Consider the following 21,415-nt stretch of genomic DNA (forward strand, 5'->3'; position numbering starts at 1 on the left):
CCCATTATATATTCTTGGCTCCTTTGTCATAAATTAATTGACCATATATGCATGAGTTTACTTCTGGGCTCTCTATGCTGTTTCATTGATTTATGTGTCTGTTTTTATGCCAATACCATACTGTTTTAATTACTATGGCTTTGTAATATAGTTTGAAATATAGCAATATTTAATATATTATTATATTCAGTATACTAGCATATTCAGTACATATTCAATATAGTAGCACTGCATACTAAACTGAGTGAAACAGAGTAAAGACAGAGAGGAAAGAAATAGAGTGTTAAGGAACTGGAGGTGATTTTAAAGTAAAAAAAGAAAACATAAAGAGAAAATAATTGAGCAAACAAGCTTGAAGGATGAAAGGTTATCGTCATAGAATATACAGTTTTTTCTTATCCTTGGTTCTCTAGAAAACAGAGCCAGAGGTAAAGTTCACATGCCAATTCTTATTTAGGAGATTTTATCCTAAGGAAGCAGAAATAAGGGGGAAAAGAGAAGTGAGGGAGAGAAGTAAAAATAGATTCAAGATAGTACATTACCAATCTGTCCACAGCTTCCCTAGAAAACAAAGATGGTTGCTGAGTCATGCTAAGAACAGCAGAAACACAGATTCACTGCATTTTTGACTAGCTCTTGGGCAGGCAGGAGCTGAACAATTATCTGCTTGCTTCTTCCTGGCTCCTGTTTTTCAGTGGTCAAAATCGGCTCTACAGAACATTAATTCTACCGTATTTCTAGGGTATGTTTTGGGTCCTCCAAACAGCAGTTAAGGAAGCCAGAGCTTCTGTGAGTCCAGCCAAGTCAGACCTTTGAGCTGGAACTATTGAGGCTTTCTCTACAGGGGTAATACAGAGGCCAAACTGGTTTGATCCGCACTCCAGAGGAGGCTGAGGTTGATGACAAGATTAGCATGGGCTTTATAACCATGAGGCACTGCTGTGACTGTTGTGTCTGGGAAGCAGGCAGGGCCAAGCTGATCTGAGGTATACACTATCTGAATTAGTGATTTTAGAGGAGATTTCAGGTGTGACTGTGGGAGTTGATGTCTGAAGCTGAGTGGAAATGAAGGATGTTGGATATGAGGTCTAAGGAGTTCAGAGGTCAAAGTATTGGATGGATGGTCCACAACCACTTTGAAATAGCATAGGATGGTGGAATGTCAAACTCTGTGAGTCTAGTGCACAATGAGTGTACACTGGTTATATTATTTAATGAACACTTATAACTAGAAAAAAAAATCACCATTTAGGAAAGTCGGTGCACTATGGACTAAAATTCAGTATATGCAGATAAAAATATAAAATTAAATGTATTTGTATATTGGTCCTTTCTAGTACAATTTACTATCATCTAATTAATTAAGCAGATTATTAATTTATGAATTATTTTATTAATCCAAACAACTGTTTTCATTCCAGAAAGAAAATGAAAAACACATTTTATTTCAGAAACATAAGTACAGTTCTTTTGGGTAACAAGCCATGGCACACTCTATCCCTAGGATTTGGACCTGCAGTAGGTGCTGTGAGAGGTAACAGCAAAGATAAATCAGTGAACCATGCCCTTCAGGTATTTACAGTCAAGCAGGGATGATAAGAAATGTAGATATATAACAATAATACAAAGTAGAAAGTGATAAATACTATAAGACAGGAATAAAGTGCAGTTTTATGGGAGTTCTGAATAAAAGGCATACAACTAGAAGATTGAAGTTATGAGGAGAGAGAGAAGGGAGGGAGGAAAGAAGGAAGGATGGGAGGCGGGAGGGAGAGAAGGAGGGGAAAGGATGGGAATCCTGGGAATTTAGAATGAGTAGGAGTGGGAGTAGAGGGAGGAAGACATGAAAGGGGAGCATGGACAAGAGACTGGTCAGTTCAAAATTGGGGACATTCGTAGGCTCTGGATGCTACTTGGAGGGGCTGTAAAAACCAACCAAATGTGCTGTGAGCCACTGCCCATGGGGCTCATTCTCCTCCCAACCAGGGATCAGCAGGGAGAGATTTGGTAATGAGAGACCACTGTCTCCTTGGAGAGACAGGAGTGAAATGCAGAATCGTGCTCCCAGAGCTAGGCCTGGAAAATTACGTGATGTTAGTAATAAGCTCCCACAGAGGAAGCAGAGAGAGCATAGGGGTCTCTCTCAAGTCTCTAGTATCTTGGTAAACAGGTTTTTTGTTCTGTTTTGCTTTTTGAAGAAAATAGAGACAGTAGATTGAAGAGTGAAATTTTTTTGATTGCTTTTTGAAAAGACTTGAGCTATTGATGTTCTGAAGATATAAGAATTAATGCAACAGAGTCCTTTCTCTGAATAAGGGAGATAGATAAGTTAACAAATATTTGTGATTTGGAGCAGCATGCTCACAGAGGAGAACCACTGTCCTGCAGAATCAGTGAGACTTCGTGAAAGAAATAAATGGCTTTGGGGTAAAAAAAGGTATTGTTTGCTGCATGGAGATTAGATAATAGAAAAACTGTGGCAGAATCAATTGGCCCAGTTTCATAACCATATTAGTGATGCTGGTGCCTGGAAAGCAGGAATATCAAAGGCAAATGGTGATATTCAGTCTGGGTTAGAGTCACAGTAAAACAAATGTATGTGAGAAAAGGGCTCAGTGACCTGTTTCTAGCTTTAGCAATTGCAATGGCTGCCCCATGGGGTCAGTGTGGTGAGATAAGCGAGTCAGTAGACAAATAAAAGAATAAAGCAGGGAAGGGAGTAAAACCAAAGAGATAGTGAGAAATTGGAGTGGAGGCTACCAGGAAGATGGTTTTGTCCCTTTCATACCCTCAGGAAATCTTTTTCTGGTGACACATGGTAAGGAGTTCAGTTCATGCCTTGGAGTACTCCAGCTGGGGTTCGAATGTGAGCACAAAGGCTGATCTGATGAGGTGGCCTGACAGAAGTGTGTGTCTAAGAGCAACTATCAAGACTTTTGTGAGGGAATTTATCCCAAGAAAGCAGAATTCAGGCTGGAGAGCTTGAACAAGAACTTAGTGGTCCAGAGGCTTGAGAGTCTGAGTTCAGTATGGGGGCATTACTGTAACCTATTCCCAGTTCAGTGCCTTGGATGCAGGTCCGTGCGAGAAAGAGAAAGTAGAAAAAAAACTGAAGAGTATCTACACAACACTGAGGCTGCTTAGAGACTTCTCTGTGTGTAACACAAAGGTGGACATTTTACTTTCCACTTTTCCACAGGCTGTCCCCGAGCTTGGACATCTTGAAAACCCTAGTGCTCTAGTGACAATTCTTGGCAGAGACCATGGCCCCCGGTGGAGCAGAGGTATACCCAGTGGGAGTTTGTTCATGAACACACGTTCTGCACTACCTACCGGCAGGCCCAGGGAAGCCTTGCAGAGGGCCCAGGAGATGGGCTGTGTTCCTCAGTAGCTAGGAAAGACAAAGTGGATTTCGACTTCACACTGTCTCCATAGAGGCAGAAGAGGTCAAAAAATAGGCTCTAGAGTTAGAAAGGTTGGCTCTACAATTTATTAGCTCCGTGAACGTGATCAGGTTATTCAACACTTTGAGTCTGCTTCCTGAGGTTCGTTTATCTCCTCAGAGTACATGAGACATGGCATGTATGCCTACAGCACAGGACAGAGTCAGACCCCACGCACGCGCAATTTCTTTTGTCTGAAGGTGCTGCCTCTTCACTCCTTGCTGACTCTTACTCAACATAGATTTAAATGTTTTTATTTATTTATTTATTTATTTATTTATTTATTTATTTATTTATTTATTTATTTATTCAGAGGAGTCATACCTGAGCCTCCATGGCAGACTCTAGATTGCCTACCCAACATCCATTCCCACCTTCCCTTTTTTGTTCAGGTATCAGTTCCTCAAAGAACACAATACTGAAGAGTTCAGAGGCAAATGCTGAAGAATTTAAGCCAATTGCAGTAATCTCTGCTCCATTCCTAGCATTTAGGTGTGGGCATGTGAGGCAATTTGGAAAAATGACAGGTGAGGACATCTACTGGAAGCTCCTGAGAAAGATTTCCTTACTCTTGAAAAGAGACACATTCTGCTACGACTGGACCTTGTTAGGATTTTCTGTCATAATGGGGGCTGGTCCAGCCATCCTAGGACCATGGTAGGGTAGACCTGGGTACAAATCTGGTGTGCTAGAGATGGCAGGGGAGATAATGAGGACATCCCGGGCCTTCTCTGACATCACTGAGTTGCTGAATTCATCAGCTAGAGCTGCTCGACCTTAGAACTTCTAGTCATATGAAACAATAAATTTCTTTATTGCTTAAGACATTTTAAATTGGGTTAATGATTAATTGCAGCCTCCCACATCTAAATTATGACCCCATATATTTTTCCACTCATGTTTTCCATCATAGCATTTATCACAGACATAGTTACTTTTGTGTTTATTTGTTTGATGTCTGTTTTCCTCCACTAAATTGTAGATTCTAAACTGCCAAGATCACATGTTGATTTTGTTCACCATCGAATTCCCATATTTTAGCATCAGACCTGAGGCGTAGGAGCTGCTCAAGCACATTTGTTGAAAGAATGAATAAAGGGCTCAAAAATGGTCACTTTTCTCCCTTTCCTCCTCCTCAACTTCCTCCGCGTTCTCTACAATTCAGCGTCGTATTGTTGACAGAGCAGAGGATCACTGGGAAGGAATCTATGTTTCCACTCAAATTCTGACTAGTTACATGGCCCTTGGCAACAGCCTTCATTACATCAATGGCTTTCAAGCTTTTACCTTAAGGAACAAGTAAGAAAATACATATGACATGGTTTACCCAGTACACACATATCTAACTAAAATGAAAGATTTACAGAGCATACTTTTACTACCATGATGTAGTATAATATTTTTATTCTATTTCATTAAAAAAAACACAAACTTTCACCCAATACATTAATTTTTGGTCCCATTACTAACTCGCAGTTCAAAAAAACAAAACAAAACAAAACCCCCCCCCCAAAAAAACCCTAAAAACAATGACAAAAACTGGACTAAATGATAGTATGGACTTTGAAATCTTTATTTTTCTCTTCTTTGCTGTTAAATTCTATATAAAAATGTAGTGCATTGACTTAAAAAGTCCATTATTACAATGACTTAACAATGACTTAATTATTTTCTCTTTTCTTATGGAATTCTTCCTCATCCCCATCTCCTCTAGTTGGGCTATTTTGAAGGCCTGCATAAAATGACATATGTTCATGAAAAAGTACTTTGTACTTTTTTCTTATTTTTTTTTCCCAGTTAGCACAAAAACAAACAGGACTATATTCTTCTCATTTCTATATGTTTATGTATGTACTAGCGCAGACCGGTGTTACAGGAGCCCCACTGCCACCACGTGGCTTAATACCCAAGAGAGGTGGGTTCTAACATTCTCTAGAAGCACAGTGAAGAATAGACCTTCACTGTACTTGCCATTCCTCAACACTAAACTGCCCTTGTCCTCGCGATATGCCAGTGGAATTCCTCTGGAGGCAGGAGGGAAGGGGGTAAGCCACACGAAGATCACAACTCCGGAGCACAGCAAATAATGCGGTGGGGTACATATATATATTTAGAAAACCATAGTGCAAGCCTCAGGAAAAAAACATGTAATCAAAAGGCGGCGGGGAGAGCTTGGGTGATGAAGAGAGCTCCCTGCCCAAAGACCTTGAGATTCCGCAGGAAGGTATAATCTCTGGCCCTTGGAACAGGGTTCAAAACACTGCCCCCAGCATCACGTGAATTGGAGAACTGGATGCAAGTTATGACTTCGGTCCGGGAAGAGCGCGTCGCCAGGCTGCTCCAGGGTCACGTGTCTTCCAGAAGGGCATTGGTGTGACACAGGAGAGCAAGTCCAGGATACGTGCTCCTGATTGTGCTCTGGGAAGGAAGGAGGTGAGAGCGAGCCTGCAGTGAAAACACACCGGAGCGGTGGGGGCAAAGGGAGGGGAAGGGAGAGAGAAGCACCTCCCTGAACTTTCCTTTTTCCTCTTCCCACACACTTGAAATAGAAATAATAACAACATGGTGGAGAAAAAAAAATGCTTACAACCACGATGTTATCTCCCTACTTAAGTTGCCTCACTCTAGAAGGAATAGGGTATAAAGTACAGACTGCGGCTGTCGCCACCGGCTGGTCTCGGAAGTAAAGGTTCGGTCTGGTGTGTGTTCGCACGCGGATGACCCTACTTTTAGGGATCGCGGCTCCTGGCTCTTCCACGCCATAGCCCTGGCTGACCCCCGCCCCCTCCTTTTCCTCCTCTCCTCCCTCTTTCCCTCCCTCCTTCCTTGCGCGTCTCCTCCGCACCGGCCCCGGCGGAGGAGCCAGGCGGCAGCACCGACGCCACCGCAGCTCCGGCCCGCAGCGCACTGGCCCGCGCCCCCCGCTCCCACGTAGCCGGAGCGGCGGTGCCGGCAGCCCCTGGTCGGCGCCGCGCGCCTTGCTCTCGGCCCGGGCTGGCTGAGCTGATCTGCGCTCGGCTCTGGCGCCGCAGGAGACCGGGGAGGGCGGCGTGGGAGAGTACGCCGAGACGCAGGGGTGGCCGCTCCGGGGTGAGAAGCTGCGCACCTGGAAAGTTACCCGGCTGTCTGGTGAGGTTAGCGCGCGGGGGGTTGGGGCGCAGGGGGTGCGTTGGGAGGGACGGGGTCCGGGTGAGCGCGTGTGCAGGCTGTGCGCTCGAGGCATGTTGTGCGCCTCTATTCCACACCCAGCCGGTGTTGTGCCTGTGCTGTTTGCCGTGGTTGTGTGCACGCGTTGCGTTCCCTTGGTGTGGCAGCCTTTCGCTAGCTCCTGGAGGCAGGGAAGGCTACTTGATTTTAAGCAGCTCTGCTAGAGGCGGGAGAGTTGAGGGGCGTGGGAGGGCAGATCTGCTCCAGTGAGGATTCCTCAGGGTTCTCACGCCTTTAGCCCGGAGCAGCCCTGGCCGGGGGTTTGGCGCTGCTGTCAGGGCGTGCGCTCCCGGCTCCGCTTCCCCGAGCTCTGGGTAGCTGCTAGGGGAAGATGACTCGGGCAAGGACTTTAGGAGTCCTTGTAAACTTGTGTGGGTGTCCTGTGGCACTCTCAGCACCATGAGGCGCTTTCGCATTTCTCGCACTGTATTTTCTAGTGATGAAACAAGAGCATACAAAAACAGTAATTCAACCACTTTGGGGAGAGAGAAAACGCAGTGGGTTCAAGTTTGAGAACTAGAGTGCACATCCAAAGCAGTTGAGGCCAGAGATGAGACTAGAAAGAAACAATGCAGGCAGAATTAACAGGTAGAAAGGTCAAACGTCTTGGTTTCCTCATCTTCATGAGGTGCATTTTCACTGCAGGCTCTCTCTCACCTCCTCCCTTCCCAGAGCACAAACAGGAGCACATATCCTGGACTTGCTCTCCTGTGTCATACCATGTTGTTCCCAAAGTTCCTAGGGACATTTTTATAAAGAGAAAGCAAGGAACACCTGCCACCCACCCACACTGCCTCCAGTTCTCTCTCTCTCTCTCTCTCTCTCTCTCTCTCTCTCTCTCTCTCTCTCTCTCTCTCTCTCTCTCTCTCTTCGAATTTCTGTTTAACACCTAGACAAGGCAATCACCCCACATGCATTCAATGACTATTGCCAGTACTCTTGTTTGGTTTTACACGGGAGGAGCTAATATAGTGGAGGATTCTCTTCGGAGAACAGGAGGCATCTTCTCCATTAGAACCCTGTGCACCTAAGAACAGAGGACACGAAAGATGGTGCACAGAGATCGTTTTCTTTCGTGAGAAACACTTCACTCTAGTCCTCTGAAATTCTTACAAGTGAGGCTAATTCACCTCACACTGAAGGCATAGGTTGCCTGGAATTTGCCCAGGTCTTTTGATCACATGTTGTCTTGCTTCCTCTAGGCTATTTTTCTATCTTTTCCTATGTTTTCATTTTCTTTGTCTTTGCTAGTTCATCATTCTGGGTTTATAAATAACTCTCAAGTTTACGCTATTCTAAAAATCCATTTTATGAACCACGATACCATCTTGAGGTTTCTACTCTCAGCATTAGTTCTTCCCACGATCCTTTGTAGTTGGGTTTCTAGCCTGATTTTTGCATGAAATCTAAATTCAGTGCTTTTCCTTCTGATCTCATTTGCTGTGGAATGTGAACTGCAGCCTGTTCACCTCCTGAAAATCTTATCTCCATGGCCTCTCTGATACCTCTCCTGGATTTCTTATTTGTACAACTCTTCTTTCTCCATCCTTGTTATTTGCTTCTCCTCCTGCTATTTACCTATAGATAATATCCACAGATAATCTAAATGTACATACGTAACAATAGAGGCATTCCTTTCTTTTTTCCCTTAGTGATCTCATCTACTAACAGGACTTCAATTCTTACCTCTGTGAAGAGGTTTCTTGCCTTGACCTTTCTTCTTTGCTACTATCTGCTGGACATTTCCACCTTGATGACCCACAGGCACCTCAAATTCAACATATGCGGACTCATTACCATCTCCATAAGGCGTGCCCTTCTCCTGACTTTGGTCAGTGTCACAGTGTCTAACCCATACATGGTACTCTATTCGTTTTTGAATGAATTAATGAATGAGTTCATAATACTACCCTTTTCCAAGCCTTCCTAGATTAAAACATCAGAATCATCTTTGACTCTCCTTTTCTGTACAGCTATTGTATTACCACGTTTAGAGATTCTGCCCCTGCAGTATTCCTCCCACCATTCTTGTCTTTTATTACTAATCTCTCCACATCCTCTTTCATTTTTACCAAAAAGTGAAATATCTTTTTCTTACCCTATCTCTAGATTTTCTTTCAAGCTTCATATAGGTCTCTACTAGGTACTCTTCCTCTCATCATTGCCAATCATCTACTTCTCAGCCTCTACTTCTATATCAATGATTGCCAAATGTTTCAGTTCCCCTCTTCTGATTTTTTTAGTCCCTCATTTCTTGCTGTCTACGCTACTCCTTGACCCTAAAGTTTCCATAGGTCCCTCAACCTGAGTGTGTTGAAATTAAGCCCACTCTCTTATCCCAGAAATTTGCTCCTCATTTTGGCTAGTGACATCATTTCTTATCCCGTTGCCACAATGGAAACTGCCAAATCTTTGTTTTTTCTTATCACTACTGAAATTCTGTATGCTACAGTCTCCTCCTGACTTATATCTATACAATCATATTTCTGTGTGTTTGCCTGTTTATAAGATACTGTACCACCCCCAAATAGTTGAATGGAATGCCACCAAACTCAGCAGTGAAAATATAGGATATGTGGCATTAATAAAATTCACTGTGAACATTCTGCAGGGGAAGGGGCAATTCAAAGATATAGTCAACCTCTGGAGTAGCCAAAACTAGTACAATAAGAAGCTTGTGTGACTGCCTGGCAAGAGGAAATTACTCTCCAAATTGAGGTGCTTTAGACAGAGAAAACAAGCAGTAGATTTAAAATTGAGCTCAGGTCAACAGTCACAAGATCAGATGGACAAATGCTTTTAATTGTGGCATAGATGTGGAATTGCACTGTTTTTCGCAAGGACAATTCTGTGTGGTTTGCTTCAGGGAAGAGAAGCGGGGATTTATATATTCAAAGATGGTTAATTATTTTTTAAAATAATTTTGGCAAAACAAAGTTAAGTATAACACCACATGCATCAGTTTCATAAAATCCTGTATAATTCACTCCTCTGGTTTCAGGCTCAACTGCCCATATCATGAAAAATAATATATTCTACTTTTCATGATTTATTAAAGGGAAAGAAATTGCAGAGTTACCTCTAGCTTTTGCCAAATCCCTCATGATAATGTTTTTCTCTTCTGGCCAAAAAATGGAGATGATTCATTTTTTCTTGAGTTCAAGAAGTTCAGGATATTAGAATAGGGTTGGGACCCTGTCTGGCCTTAATCTTGTCCTCATCACCTCTTACTTGGTTTGGTGCAATAGCCTTTTACTTAGTCTTTCTCCCTCTAAACTCTTCACTCCATTCCATATTTATTACCAAGAAAATTATTTTTTTCTAATGGACGAATATGCCCATATAACTTGAAAGAAACTTGATCTACACTAAAATCAAAATACTATAATATGGCATATGAAGTTTTTTGGTATCTTACTTCAGTATATTACTTTTTCAGCCCTATCTCTCATCACTCTCCTTCACCCATCATGCATTTCAGCCTGTTCTGTTAATATGCTATCAGCTTCCTTACTTTCATTCCTTAGTCCATGTTTCTTTCTTTTTTTTTTTTTTAAAATTAATAGACTATTTTTTGGGGGAGGAGCAGTTTTAGGTTTACAGAAAAATTAAATGAAAAGTATGAAAAGTGAGTTTCCATATACTCCACCTTTTCCATATTCTAAACATCTTGCATCAGTGTGGTACATTTGTTACAACTGAACCAATATTGATACCAATATTATTAACTAAAGTACATAGCTTACACTAGGGTTTATTCTTTGCATTGTACATTCTATGGGTTTGGACAAATGTATAAAGACATGTGTCTATCATTACAGTGTTATACAGAATAGTTTTACTGCCCTAAAATTGCCCTGTGTCCCATCTATTCATTTCTTCCTTCCTCTCCCCAAGTCCCTGACAACCAGTGATCCTTTTACCGTCTACGAATTTTGTTATCTCTAGAATGTCATATAGCTGGAATCATACAGAATGTAGCTTTTTCATATTGACTTCTTTTACTTAATAATATGTAAGGCATTTGAAATTCCTCCATACCTTTTCATGACTTGATTGTTGTGAGTTATCATCACTGAATAATATTTCATTGTCTGGATGTACCACGGTTTGTTTATCCATCTATCCATTTGAAGGACATCCTAGTTGCTTCCAAGTTTTGGCAGCAACTATAAACATCTATGTGCAAATTTTGTTGTGGACATATGTTTTCATATCAGTTGGGTAAATACCAAGGCATATGATCGCTGACTGGATCGTATGATTATTGAGCTTGTAAGAAACTACCAAACTGTCTTCCAAACTGGCTATACCATTTCACATTCCCATTAGCAGTGGGTGAGAATTCTTGCCACTCTACATCCTCTCCAGCATTTAGTGTTGTCAGTATTTTGAATTTTGATCATTCTAATAGGTGTGCAGTGGTATCTCATTGTTTTGAGATTATCTACTGACATAGGATGTTGAGCATTTTTTCATATTTTTATTTACCATGTGTATCTTTTGTGGTGAGGTGTATGTTTACATTTTTGCCCTCTTTTCAGCTGGGTTATTTGTTTCCTTATTGTTGAGCTTTTTGTATATTTTGGATACTACTCCTTTATTAAATATGTGTTTTGCAAATACATTCTCCCAGTCTGTGGCTATTGTTTCATTCTCTTAATGAAACGTCTTTTGTAGAGTAGACATTTTTAATTTCAATGAAGTCCAACCTATCAATTTTTTATGGATTGTACTTTTGGTGTTCTATCTAAAATATCACCAAACCTGAGATCACTTAGATTTTCCCCTGTATCGTCTACTAGCCATTTTATAGTTTTGTGTTTTACACTTAGGTATTTAATTCATTTGAGCTAATTTTTGATGAAAGATGTAAGGTCTGTGTCTAGATTCATTTTTTTTCTTACATATGGGATGCCCAGTTGTTTCAGTACAATTTGTTAAAGGGACTATCTTTTCTCTATTGAATTGCCTTTCTTCTTTTTCCAAAGTCGGTGGACTACATTTCTGTGAGTGTATATTCTGGGCTCTCTATTCCATACCATTAACCTATTCGTCTATTCTTTTACCAATATCATACTGTCTTAATTATTGCAGCTTTATAGTAAATCTTGAAGTCTGGTAACACTTTGACTTTGTTCTCCTATAATATTATGTTGGTCTAGTTTTTTTTGTTTGTTTGTTTGATCAATATGTTTTTCTACTAAGATGGGTTATTTTGTTGAGTAATGTTACAGTAATAATAATAGTGATATTTAGTATTTATTAAATGCACACTATCTGTCAGGCATTGTGCTAAATCCTTATCATAGTTCATCTTATTTAACTCTCTAACAGCTCTAAATAATATACAATGATATTTTATCTATCTGTCTGTTGATCTAGCTATATGTCTATCTCTCTCTTCTATTATTGACACAACCTTAATATTATGCTCAAGGGCATATAAATACTAAGTGAAAGTGCTTGGATTGGGTCTATGGCTCTATAACTTTAGCCATCACTATTCCATCTTTTGTATTTACAGACGTGAGTGTGTGTGTGTGTGTGTGTGTGTGTGTGTGTGTGTGTGTGTATTTATATCAGACTCCAGATGGGTAGAGAGAGAAATAGATATTATCAACGTCAGAGCCAAGATTTTGGTTTTCAACTACTTTAGGGCTGGAGGAAAAAACAGACAACAAAGCCAAATTCTTTCCACATTGACTGCCAGGTATTAATCTCCTGCAAGAGCCTTCAGAGTAAATTTTGCTTTTCCTGAGTCTTTTTTAGGTACTTCTTGTATGTGACATTTCCTAAATCATGATTAATCTAATAATAATTGATAATTTTATATAGTTTCCCTCTCTTTTCGCTAAATGCCACCTCTTATTATATTCCTCTCTCCTGTTTCAGGCTGCAGAATACCATTTTTGAAGTTAACCATGTTTTTTGTTGCCTTCAAAGATAATTAGGTGGGTCCTTTGGATTAAGGAGTTCACTGCAATATGTGCAAAGAGAGTTCCATCAGGGAGTTACAAAGGAAGAGCCCTTAGTGCCCTGGTACCTGGGCTGAGTCATTCATGAAGCTTTCTCTTCTTCATCTTTTGATAGGCTTCCTTTAACTGGGAAGGTTTCCCAGACTGTTTGTTCCAGAATGACTTCTTTTCTTAATGAAAGATGTAATTCAGGCAGAATAAAATCTCCCCTCCCCCAGGGGAATAATTTGCATCTTTAAAGACTTCTTGTCTGGAAGACCTCCAGTTTACTAGACTTCTGTTCTATCCAGCAGTGATCCTCCCTGGGCATGTCCTTACATCAAGACACTAAGTGCCTTGTCTAGTCACACAGTGTAATACCGACTTGGTGCTTACTACATGCCTGATGTTGCTCAGAATACCTTGCTAACATAATCTTCGTAATAACCCTATTAGTTGGTTACAATTATATCCATTATATAGATTAGAAAACTGAGTATTCTAAGTAATTCATAGAAAGTTACACAGCTGGGGAAGGGAAGATTATTTTCCTAGCCTGGATAGCTACCCTCCATTACTCCTGTTAAATCCTGATCTTAATCTCCAAACTCATGTCTTATTACTTTATGTGTTGCCTTCTGGTTATAAGAATGATTCTAATAACTTATAGTTACTAGATTGATGGAGCAACATCCTGTGGTTCAATTCTCCTTGTGGCTAGCAATACATATTTGAGAAACAGCTTTTCTGTCTTAGTGAATGATATAGGAAACAGTGAATCCAATTAGGTTTTATGAAGCCAGACACTTGAAGTCTTGGCTTGAGGGACAACAAAATTTAAATGGGTGAACTCACTAAGAAATCAGACTTAGTATTGAGCCATTCAGTAACTTACTTACATATCTTAAATTAATGATTTGAAGGATGAATTGGCTACTCTCATTTCACCCCTCTTTGGAATTCTAAATAGCTTGAAAGATTTATACAGCTTCCAAACTGACTTCATTAAAACCAGAGAATAGTTGGTGTTTTAGGAGAGTTTAACCTCTACCTAACTGTGTGTCAGGTTTGTAAAATTATTGGATTGGTACAGAATGTATTGAATACCATACATAAAGCAAAACTGATTCTAAGCCTTTTCATATTTAGAATGCTGGAACTGTTTTGTGTCAAATTTTAAAACAAATTCATGGAGCTAGGCCCTGAAATATATAGTACATGACAGATACTGTAATAATTAATAGTACCTGTTAGTAAACAATTGTTTAAAGAATAAAAAAATGTGTTTTTAATTTAATATTAGATTTTAAAGTTTTATGTTCACTTTTCTTTATAAGGCAATTTCTTTTCCTCCAGTCACTTCCCTCCTTCCATTCTGCCTTGGTTTGCAAATGCTTGTCCATAAACCAAAAATGTGTGTCTAGAAGATGGCTCACAGCTACACCTTAAAATTTCGTGCACACATTGGTTTCAGATATCTTTGGGGATGCCCTTCTCATGCCTATCATTCAGAATCTCATTCAAGGTTATTTTTAAGTCCCAGTATAATGTCTTTTGAATTGTTTATTCAGAATGCAAGGATGTCCAGGGTTACTTCTTTGAATTCTTGTCTTCTCTTTGAATTCTAGTCTCCTCAACCTTTTTAGATATTTAATATTTGAGAACAGTAAATGCTGCCAAGTCAACAGATACTCAAAGGTCAAACCTGCCACATCTCTGCAACATATTAAGGCAATTCTCTGGGGGCTATTGTTTCTTAGTGTCTACTTTGAACCTGACTTCTATGAAGAATAGCTGAGTATTTAAGATTACTTTTATAAGTACATTTATTTTCTATTTGTACCATCCATCTTAGGCAACCTGCGTTGGCTATTTGGTTTCATATGTTTGAAACTTAGAGGCTGTTTTGCATCTTTTCCTTTGTTGTCGAGGTCACGATTATTCCAGCAGAGCTAGTGAAATCAGTCTAAGTGTTTCATTTATCTCCGCATCTGAAATTTGGAAGGAGAGGGGGCAAGAATGTGTGTGTTACATAAGTTCAATGTTTAATTTATCTCTTCTGATATTAGATAGTGAGAAGTAATTCAAACTTAGTTTACAAGTATTATAATGCTTCTTGGGTTACGGCTGTCAAAAACTATACATGCAAAAGTATGAAGTTCAAATAAGTAGCCTAAAAAGACTTAAACTTATCATAATTAATAGTCAAGGTGGTATTTTCCCAACTTTCCCCTTTCAAGTTCTTTTTGATTTTGCTCACATGTGCTTATTCTCTGAACATGTTTTGTTTTCTATTTTCATTGAATTGACTCGGTAAACCTAAACATCTAATTTAGCCTCAACTTGAGCAATAAGAACAAAATCACAACTTCGTGATGTCGATTATTTATATTTCTAATGATTGTTAAAATAAATATGTAGCGATTGCACTAAAAAATGTTTCTGAATCAACTAAAGCCATCTCGAATAATATTGATCTGTGTATCATATCCCAAGACTTACTGGATTAATGACCACTTTGGGGTCTACACTGAGGATATTCTTAACAGGAAGAGAGTGGAGCCTTGCGCCATAGGTCATCATTTTTTAAACATCCTTGCTTTAGGATATAAAGAATGTCAAAGAATCCTCATTACTCTGTCTTATCTTCTAGTAACCACATCCAGAAGTTTTTAACAGGGAGCATTATCAGAAATGCAAAACTTAACAGGTACATATGCCAGGAGAAAAGTACTAATAAAGCAACACCAACTCCCAAGGAGTGCAGATGTGTTATTTTCCAAATGTGGGGTTGGTTTCCTAGCACAGGAGGCTGTGAGAGTTGTGACATTTCCAAGCCTCCGCTGCTATAGCTGCTTATTTGTGTTTTATCTTTGCTGTGCCGACATCCAAACTGCAGTTCTGTTATGATGCTTTTTTTTTTACAGCTGTCTGAGAGAATGACCAAAGAGAACAGCAGGCAACACAGGCCATTTTGCAGAAGGCTCAGGTGTGATACTTGTGTCAGCAAAGGGACAGGGAACAATGAAACCAAGTGCCAACTCCTCCTCATGAAGGGATAAAGGAAATGGATCAATAGCTTTCTTTCTGGAAGCATGGGGGAATTTAGTGCTTAACAAACAATGATTACCGCTAGGTTTCTATTCATGAAATGGATTAGAATGAGAAGAGTGTTGGGGGCTGTTGGGACATGAAACTCCACTGGGTAATTCCCAATTCTGTGCTCTCTCTTTCTCAGGTCCTTGAGCAAAATGGGAAATGGTTCAGTGAAACCCAAACATTCTAAGCATCCAGATGGCTACTCTGGGAACCTCACCACCGATGCCCTGAGGAGCAAGGTGACAGAGCTGGAGAGAGAGCTGAGGAGGAAGGATGCTGAGATTCAGGAGCGGGAGTACCTTTTGAAGGAGCTGCGGGAGCAGCTGTCGAAGCAGACTGTGGCCATCGCTGAGCTCACGGAGGAGCTCCAGAACAAGTGCATCCAGCTGAACAAGCTTCAGGATGTGGTGCACATGCAGGGAGGAAGCCTGCTCCAGGCCTCTCCAGACAAAGTGCCTCTCGAGGTCCACCGGAAGACCTCAGGGTTGTTCTCTCTCCATAGCAGGAGGGGAGCAAAGGCTGGGGTGTCTGCCGAGCCGACAACCCGGACCTATGACCTCAACAAACCACCTGAATTTTCCTTTGAGAAAGCAAGAATCAGGAAGGATTCCAGGTAGGAAGTTCCCACATGCCTTTGACTCAGATGGCTTTATTATTATGAAACAATGCAGTGATATTTATTAACCCTTCTCAATGGTAAAGAGCATATTAACCCTTGTAGGTTTTGAGATACAGGGGCTTCTGAAAGCATTTGTTGTGCAAAAGGGTCCCTCTTTAAGGAGAACTGTTCTTTAAGGCAAGAATTACACTTTACCTGGTTTTTGATTTGTGATGTGTACCTCTGAGGAGCTGAGTTTGTGAAAGTCATTTTCATTATCTCAAAAACCCTAGGGGACTGAAGAGGTAGTTTTAGGAAGTCTACCCTTCTCTCTTTCTATAGGAGTGGACTTAAAATTACACACAAATCACAATGAATTATGAATATATATATAAAAAACACTTCCTGGCACTTAGTTTCTGAATGTAATGAAAGAGAAATAACCTGGAGCCTTAAAAGAAGATAAATTAAATTAAGTCATTCATCCCACAGTTTAAATTGAACACTTCTCCCAGCCACTGTTAGATGCTAAGTGTTTATCAGTGAATAAATAGACACAGAGCCTTTGTCAGGGAGAGAAAGTATACACAGAAACAAGTAAACATTGTGTAATTATTAATTGGGATAAACGATATGATGAAAACCAACAGGATAGTGGTATCTGGGATTGGAGTGGGGGGGGAGAAGAACAAAGAGGCAACAGATTTGGGATTGTCATTGTGGCCTGGTTGAGGGGGTGACTTTTAACTGAGATCCAAAGTAGAAAAAGGAGCATAGGCTAGATGGAAAGAACATTTTAAGCAATGGTAACAATTAAAATCCAGGATTAATTTTAAAAATAAGAATTTTTAAAAGGACAAGTAAGTATTTACCACAGCAGTCTCGTGTGTGTGTGTGTGTGTGTGTGTGTGTGTGTGTGTGTGTGTGTTTATATATTTCTTTTCTGGCTGACGTTTGAATTTCTAAACCAGAAAAGATTGAAGCAAAACATCATGAGTTAGAGTCTCACCTTTCTGCATTATTTTTAAATGAGTAAATATTTGTTAGTTGAAATTAAATCTTTTGCCTTGATAACATCCAGGCTGAGCCTATATCTCTCTTGCAAAATATAAGATTTCTGAAATTAAAACAAATTTTCATTTACTCACTGACACAAGTAATATAAATCATGATGAAACACTGGCCAAACAAATAAATAACTAATTTTGACAATAGATATAAAAAGAGGTTTCATTCATCAATATATTGATAATACTTGACATGTAGTAAATGATTTGTTAGTGAAACAAGTCATGCTGGATTATTAACCATAATACTCTGTGGCTGAAAGAAGTCTGATTGATATTATAATTCAGAAGAGTGTTTTTAAACCAAGAGTTTTATTATTTGTTGGTTCAGAATGGTCTTATTTAGTCCCTTTGCAAAAGTAATAATTATTTTTTTAATGACGCAAATTCAAAAATTATGTTATAAAATTATGCTTGTTTTTCAAAAATGTAACATCATCCAGTGTTCTTTTCTGATATATCAGAGATATGTGCCCACATAGCAATATCATATGTTATGCATTATATTACTGTATATCTATAAATAAGGAAAATGTATTATTTACCCACAAAGAGTCTTTCAGATAGCAATGAGCTTGTATATCTAAGAGAAATATGAGAGGATTTAATAGCAATTCATCTTCTTTGACCCTCTCCCTACATATTCTACAAGATTTCTCCTCTTGAACAAAGAGTAGGTTCAATTATTTTGTTCCAAATTCTTATGTCCATCTTGAAATAAAACACCATTCTCTTGGTGTTGAGTAACCGAACAATCCAAGATAAGCATATTTCTTTGTATTTCTTTATTAGTTCTATTATAACCAGGCAAAGAAAATCGGTTTGTGTACAGTCAATTTCTGGGCCAAACCACCTCTCTGTAGTGAGTGGGACACAGGAGAGGAAAGACATTATAGCTCTCGAGTGAGGATTAGCAATGATTCCCCTCATCACGAAGGCAAGCCAAATGGGTATAAGTCTGTGTTGAGGTCATAAAGAAGAAACAGGCTGATTCCTTAATGATTAAGTACCGAAGAAACCAAACTAGATAATTCATCTCAAATATTTCTTATATCTTTTATAGAGCCTTGTGGTTCTAGATTGAAAATTAATTAGAATGTGGGAACCATCCTTTTTTCGTTGACTTGTTTGTGTCTCATTTTCCCTTGTAGATGTTTGCACCTCAATTTTCATTGCAATTGCCCTTGCAAAATATCTTTCTTCTTACCTCTGGAATAACTGATGAAACAGATAACTAACATCATCAATTCAGAAATTTTAAGTTTTCCAGTTTTTTAAAGTGCTCAATATTATAATTCATTTTTCATTTTTAAATAGTTCCAGTTTTAGAGAAAAGCCATAAGTACATGTTGGATATTTTTATATATCTTTGATACAGTCTATCAAAAATTTTGTAAGAAACAATCTTCTAGAAGTTAGAGCATTAAAAAAGATGGAAACATCTTTCACTGATGAAAGGATGATGTCAGTATCCATTAGTTAGGCTACTTTTCCAAGCAGTTCTTATCAGAATATTTAAGATACTAATCAAAAAGGTTCCTTCCATTTCTTAGGTTCTCATGATTTATATGTTGAACTGTTATAAAGTTTCCTGGCTGAATTTATGATTAATTTGTTTCTATTAATTTGTGTCAATTACATTTTGAATAAAGTCCCTCCTTCACACTGGATTAGAAAGCCAGAAAGACTTTTCAGTCTTTTCGTCAAAACGAATGTCTCCAATAAACACTTAAGAGTTGAGGGGAGACTTTCAGCCTTCCGACAATCAAAAACATTAGGAGATGCAAAGTACTGACAGAAACCAGAGAATAACATTAGGGGTAATGATAGATTTGAAATGTGAGGATTCAGATTCAGTAATTCCCCAGAAACTCTAAAACCCATTCCACAGTAGTGTGCGAGTTTGCTGAGGCCCCTGTGCTCAAATGTGTTGTAAACGGCAGGAGAACCTCCTCAACTGCCAGGCAGCCTGCTCATGCCAGCTTTGTTGTTCTGGACCCATCAAGTGTACTCGTAGGGCCCGAAGGGGTAGCTCAAACTGTACTCATAGCTACATCTCCTTGTTTTATGTGGAGCAATTTATATGCTCTACTGGCTTTGGGCAACTCTTGAAAGTTGTCTCTTGCAAAATTCAAAGGGGCTTTTTAAAATCAGCTTCTAGAATAACTCAGTGCTATCCAATAGAACTTTCTTGTAATGATGGAAATGTTCTATGATCTGTATTGTCCACTATGGAATCCATAGCAAAATGTGGCTATTGAGCCCTGAAAATATGGCAAGGGCCACTGAATTTTTAATTTTAATTAATTTTAAAGTTAAATAGCTACATGTGTCTAATGGCTACTATATTGGGTATTACAGTTTTACATTATAGGTTTTTGACTGAAACTTCTATCTGCTGAGATAGGAATTATGACCTAGTGAAGTCTGGAAAAACTTCATAGATAAAATAAGACTTATGTTTGGTTTTAGTTTAGGACAAAGCCAAACAAAATGAGAATATGCATGTCAGATTGAGATGGGCACAATGTGGAATCACACTTAAGCTGCATTAAACTTACTGTATACGATAGCCTTTTTGGCTTGGCTGGGTGCCTACTGACTATGTTCAATCTTCAGAAGCACACAACTATGTGGGCACACGTCCCATTTCTATTATGGGTACTTGGCCTTACCAAAGTATCAAAAATCATGATGAGTCAGAGCACAGCAGTATATCAAATACTCTGATCTTGGATTTGTATTTATTATGGTGAACATCAGAAGGCTTTAGAGCTAGAAGAACCTTAGAAGTTGTTTCCCGCTGCCCCACTTACTGGAGAAGTGAGGAAACAGGTCCGGGGGAGAAGCAGAACATGCCACAATAAGTGGCAGAGCTAAGATTAGAATGTAAGATTCTTGACTTTAAAAGCAGTTCTTTTCCTTCTAACATCCCAGTGTTCCTAGAACCTCCCACAAAGATCAGAGGCCTCAATCAGACCACTTTGGGCACCAGTTTGCTTTATTTTGACATGCATCTTGACTAGTAGAGAGAATGATGGTGCTTCCTGGCTTCTTCCACGCAGAGTTGAGCAGATCTTACCATGGCATCAAGGTTTCACCAAGCACTGGATCCTCACAGCTCAGGCATGTGTAAAAAGGACACAGAGAATAGGTTTGAGCCACCTGATGGCACAGACTGTGATGTATATGGAGGGCCACAAGTGAGTTCCCACATGGACACAGTGCTTCTCAAGGCTGAGAACTGAGTATCAGTAGCAACGGAGGGGGAGAAAGAACTCAGATAGCATTTCTGTTCATGTCCGGCTCTGCCTCGAACACCAAGACAACCACATATCCAGAGGTCAGAGCTTTTACTGAAATTAAATTTTCTGTTTCTGTAGACATTGTTTATCAAACTTCAGCACTGGCAGAGCAAAATTACGAGATTATGCTGAATGTCTGGTGGAACATAGGCAAATTAATCAGAGACATCTGGCAAGTTGCTGGTCTCTGCTTTCACTAAGAATACTTGAACTATTATTTGAAACTATTGTTCTTCTGAGAACAGAAAGATAAAACAAAGACTTGCCATCTGACTTCAGAATGTTGACTCTAGTTTTAGGAAAGGCAATTAGTTTCATTTGTCATTCCCACCCCAAGAGCAGAATAGGTAAAAGTGGAAAATGCTAATGAGTCATCTGTTTAAATAAGACATGAAAAAGGAGTGAGGAAGAGTATATTTGTATATTTTGTGCTTCCTTTCTAAATTAGTGCTGAGCATTTGAATGTGCATTATAGAAAATGTGGCTCCTTTATTAAACATAAGTGTTTCTGGAATAATATAATAATAATAATAATAGCAATAATAACATTTATATGTCACTAATTCTGTGCCAGGCATCACTCTGAATACAAATATTAGGTCATTTTACCCTCACAATAAATGTACAAGATAGATATTATTGGCCTTATTTATATATGAAAAACTGAAGCAGGCAGAATTAAATAACTTCCCTAAGGTTACACTTTTATATTTTGATATTTTTATTATTGGAATCAGGA

General features: G+C 39.3%; 1 protein-coding gene across 2 annotated transcripts in view; it reads left to right on the top strand.

Moving 5' to 3' along the window:
* The first annotated feature begins 6,539 nt into the window (after positions 1–6,539).
* The window catches only part of PRKG2 (protein kinase cGMP-dependent 2), a 94,270-nt gene continuing 79,394 nt past the window's right edge, over positions 6,540–21,415 (top strand). The window contains exons 1-2 of one of the 2 annotated variants that reach the window (XM_016156263.2): positions 6,540–6,577; positions 15,846–16,319. In XM_016156263.2, coding sequence (XP_016011749.2) covers positions 15,859–16,319 — 461 coding nt within the window. In that variant the 5' untranslated portion in view covers positions 6,540–6,577; positions 15,846–15,858. Of the gene's footprint in view, positions 6,578–15,556; positions 15,597–15,845; positions 16,320–21,415 lie in introns of those variants that run through there. The other variant, XM_016156264.2, reaches the window with a different exon arrangement.

The sequence above is a fragment of the Rousettus aegyptiacus genome, unplaced genomic scaffold (assembly GCF_014176215.1).
Source record: "Rousettus aegyptiacus isolate mRouAeg1 unplaced genomic scaffold, mRouAeg1.p scaffold_m13_p_10, whole genome shotgun sequence".
Taxonomy (NCBI): domain Eukaryota; kingdom Metazoa; phylum Chordata; class Mammalia; order Chiroptera; family Pteropodidae; genus Rousettus; species Rousettus aegyptiacus.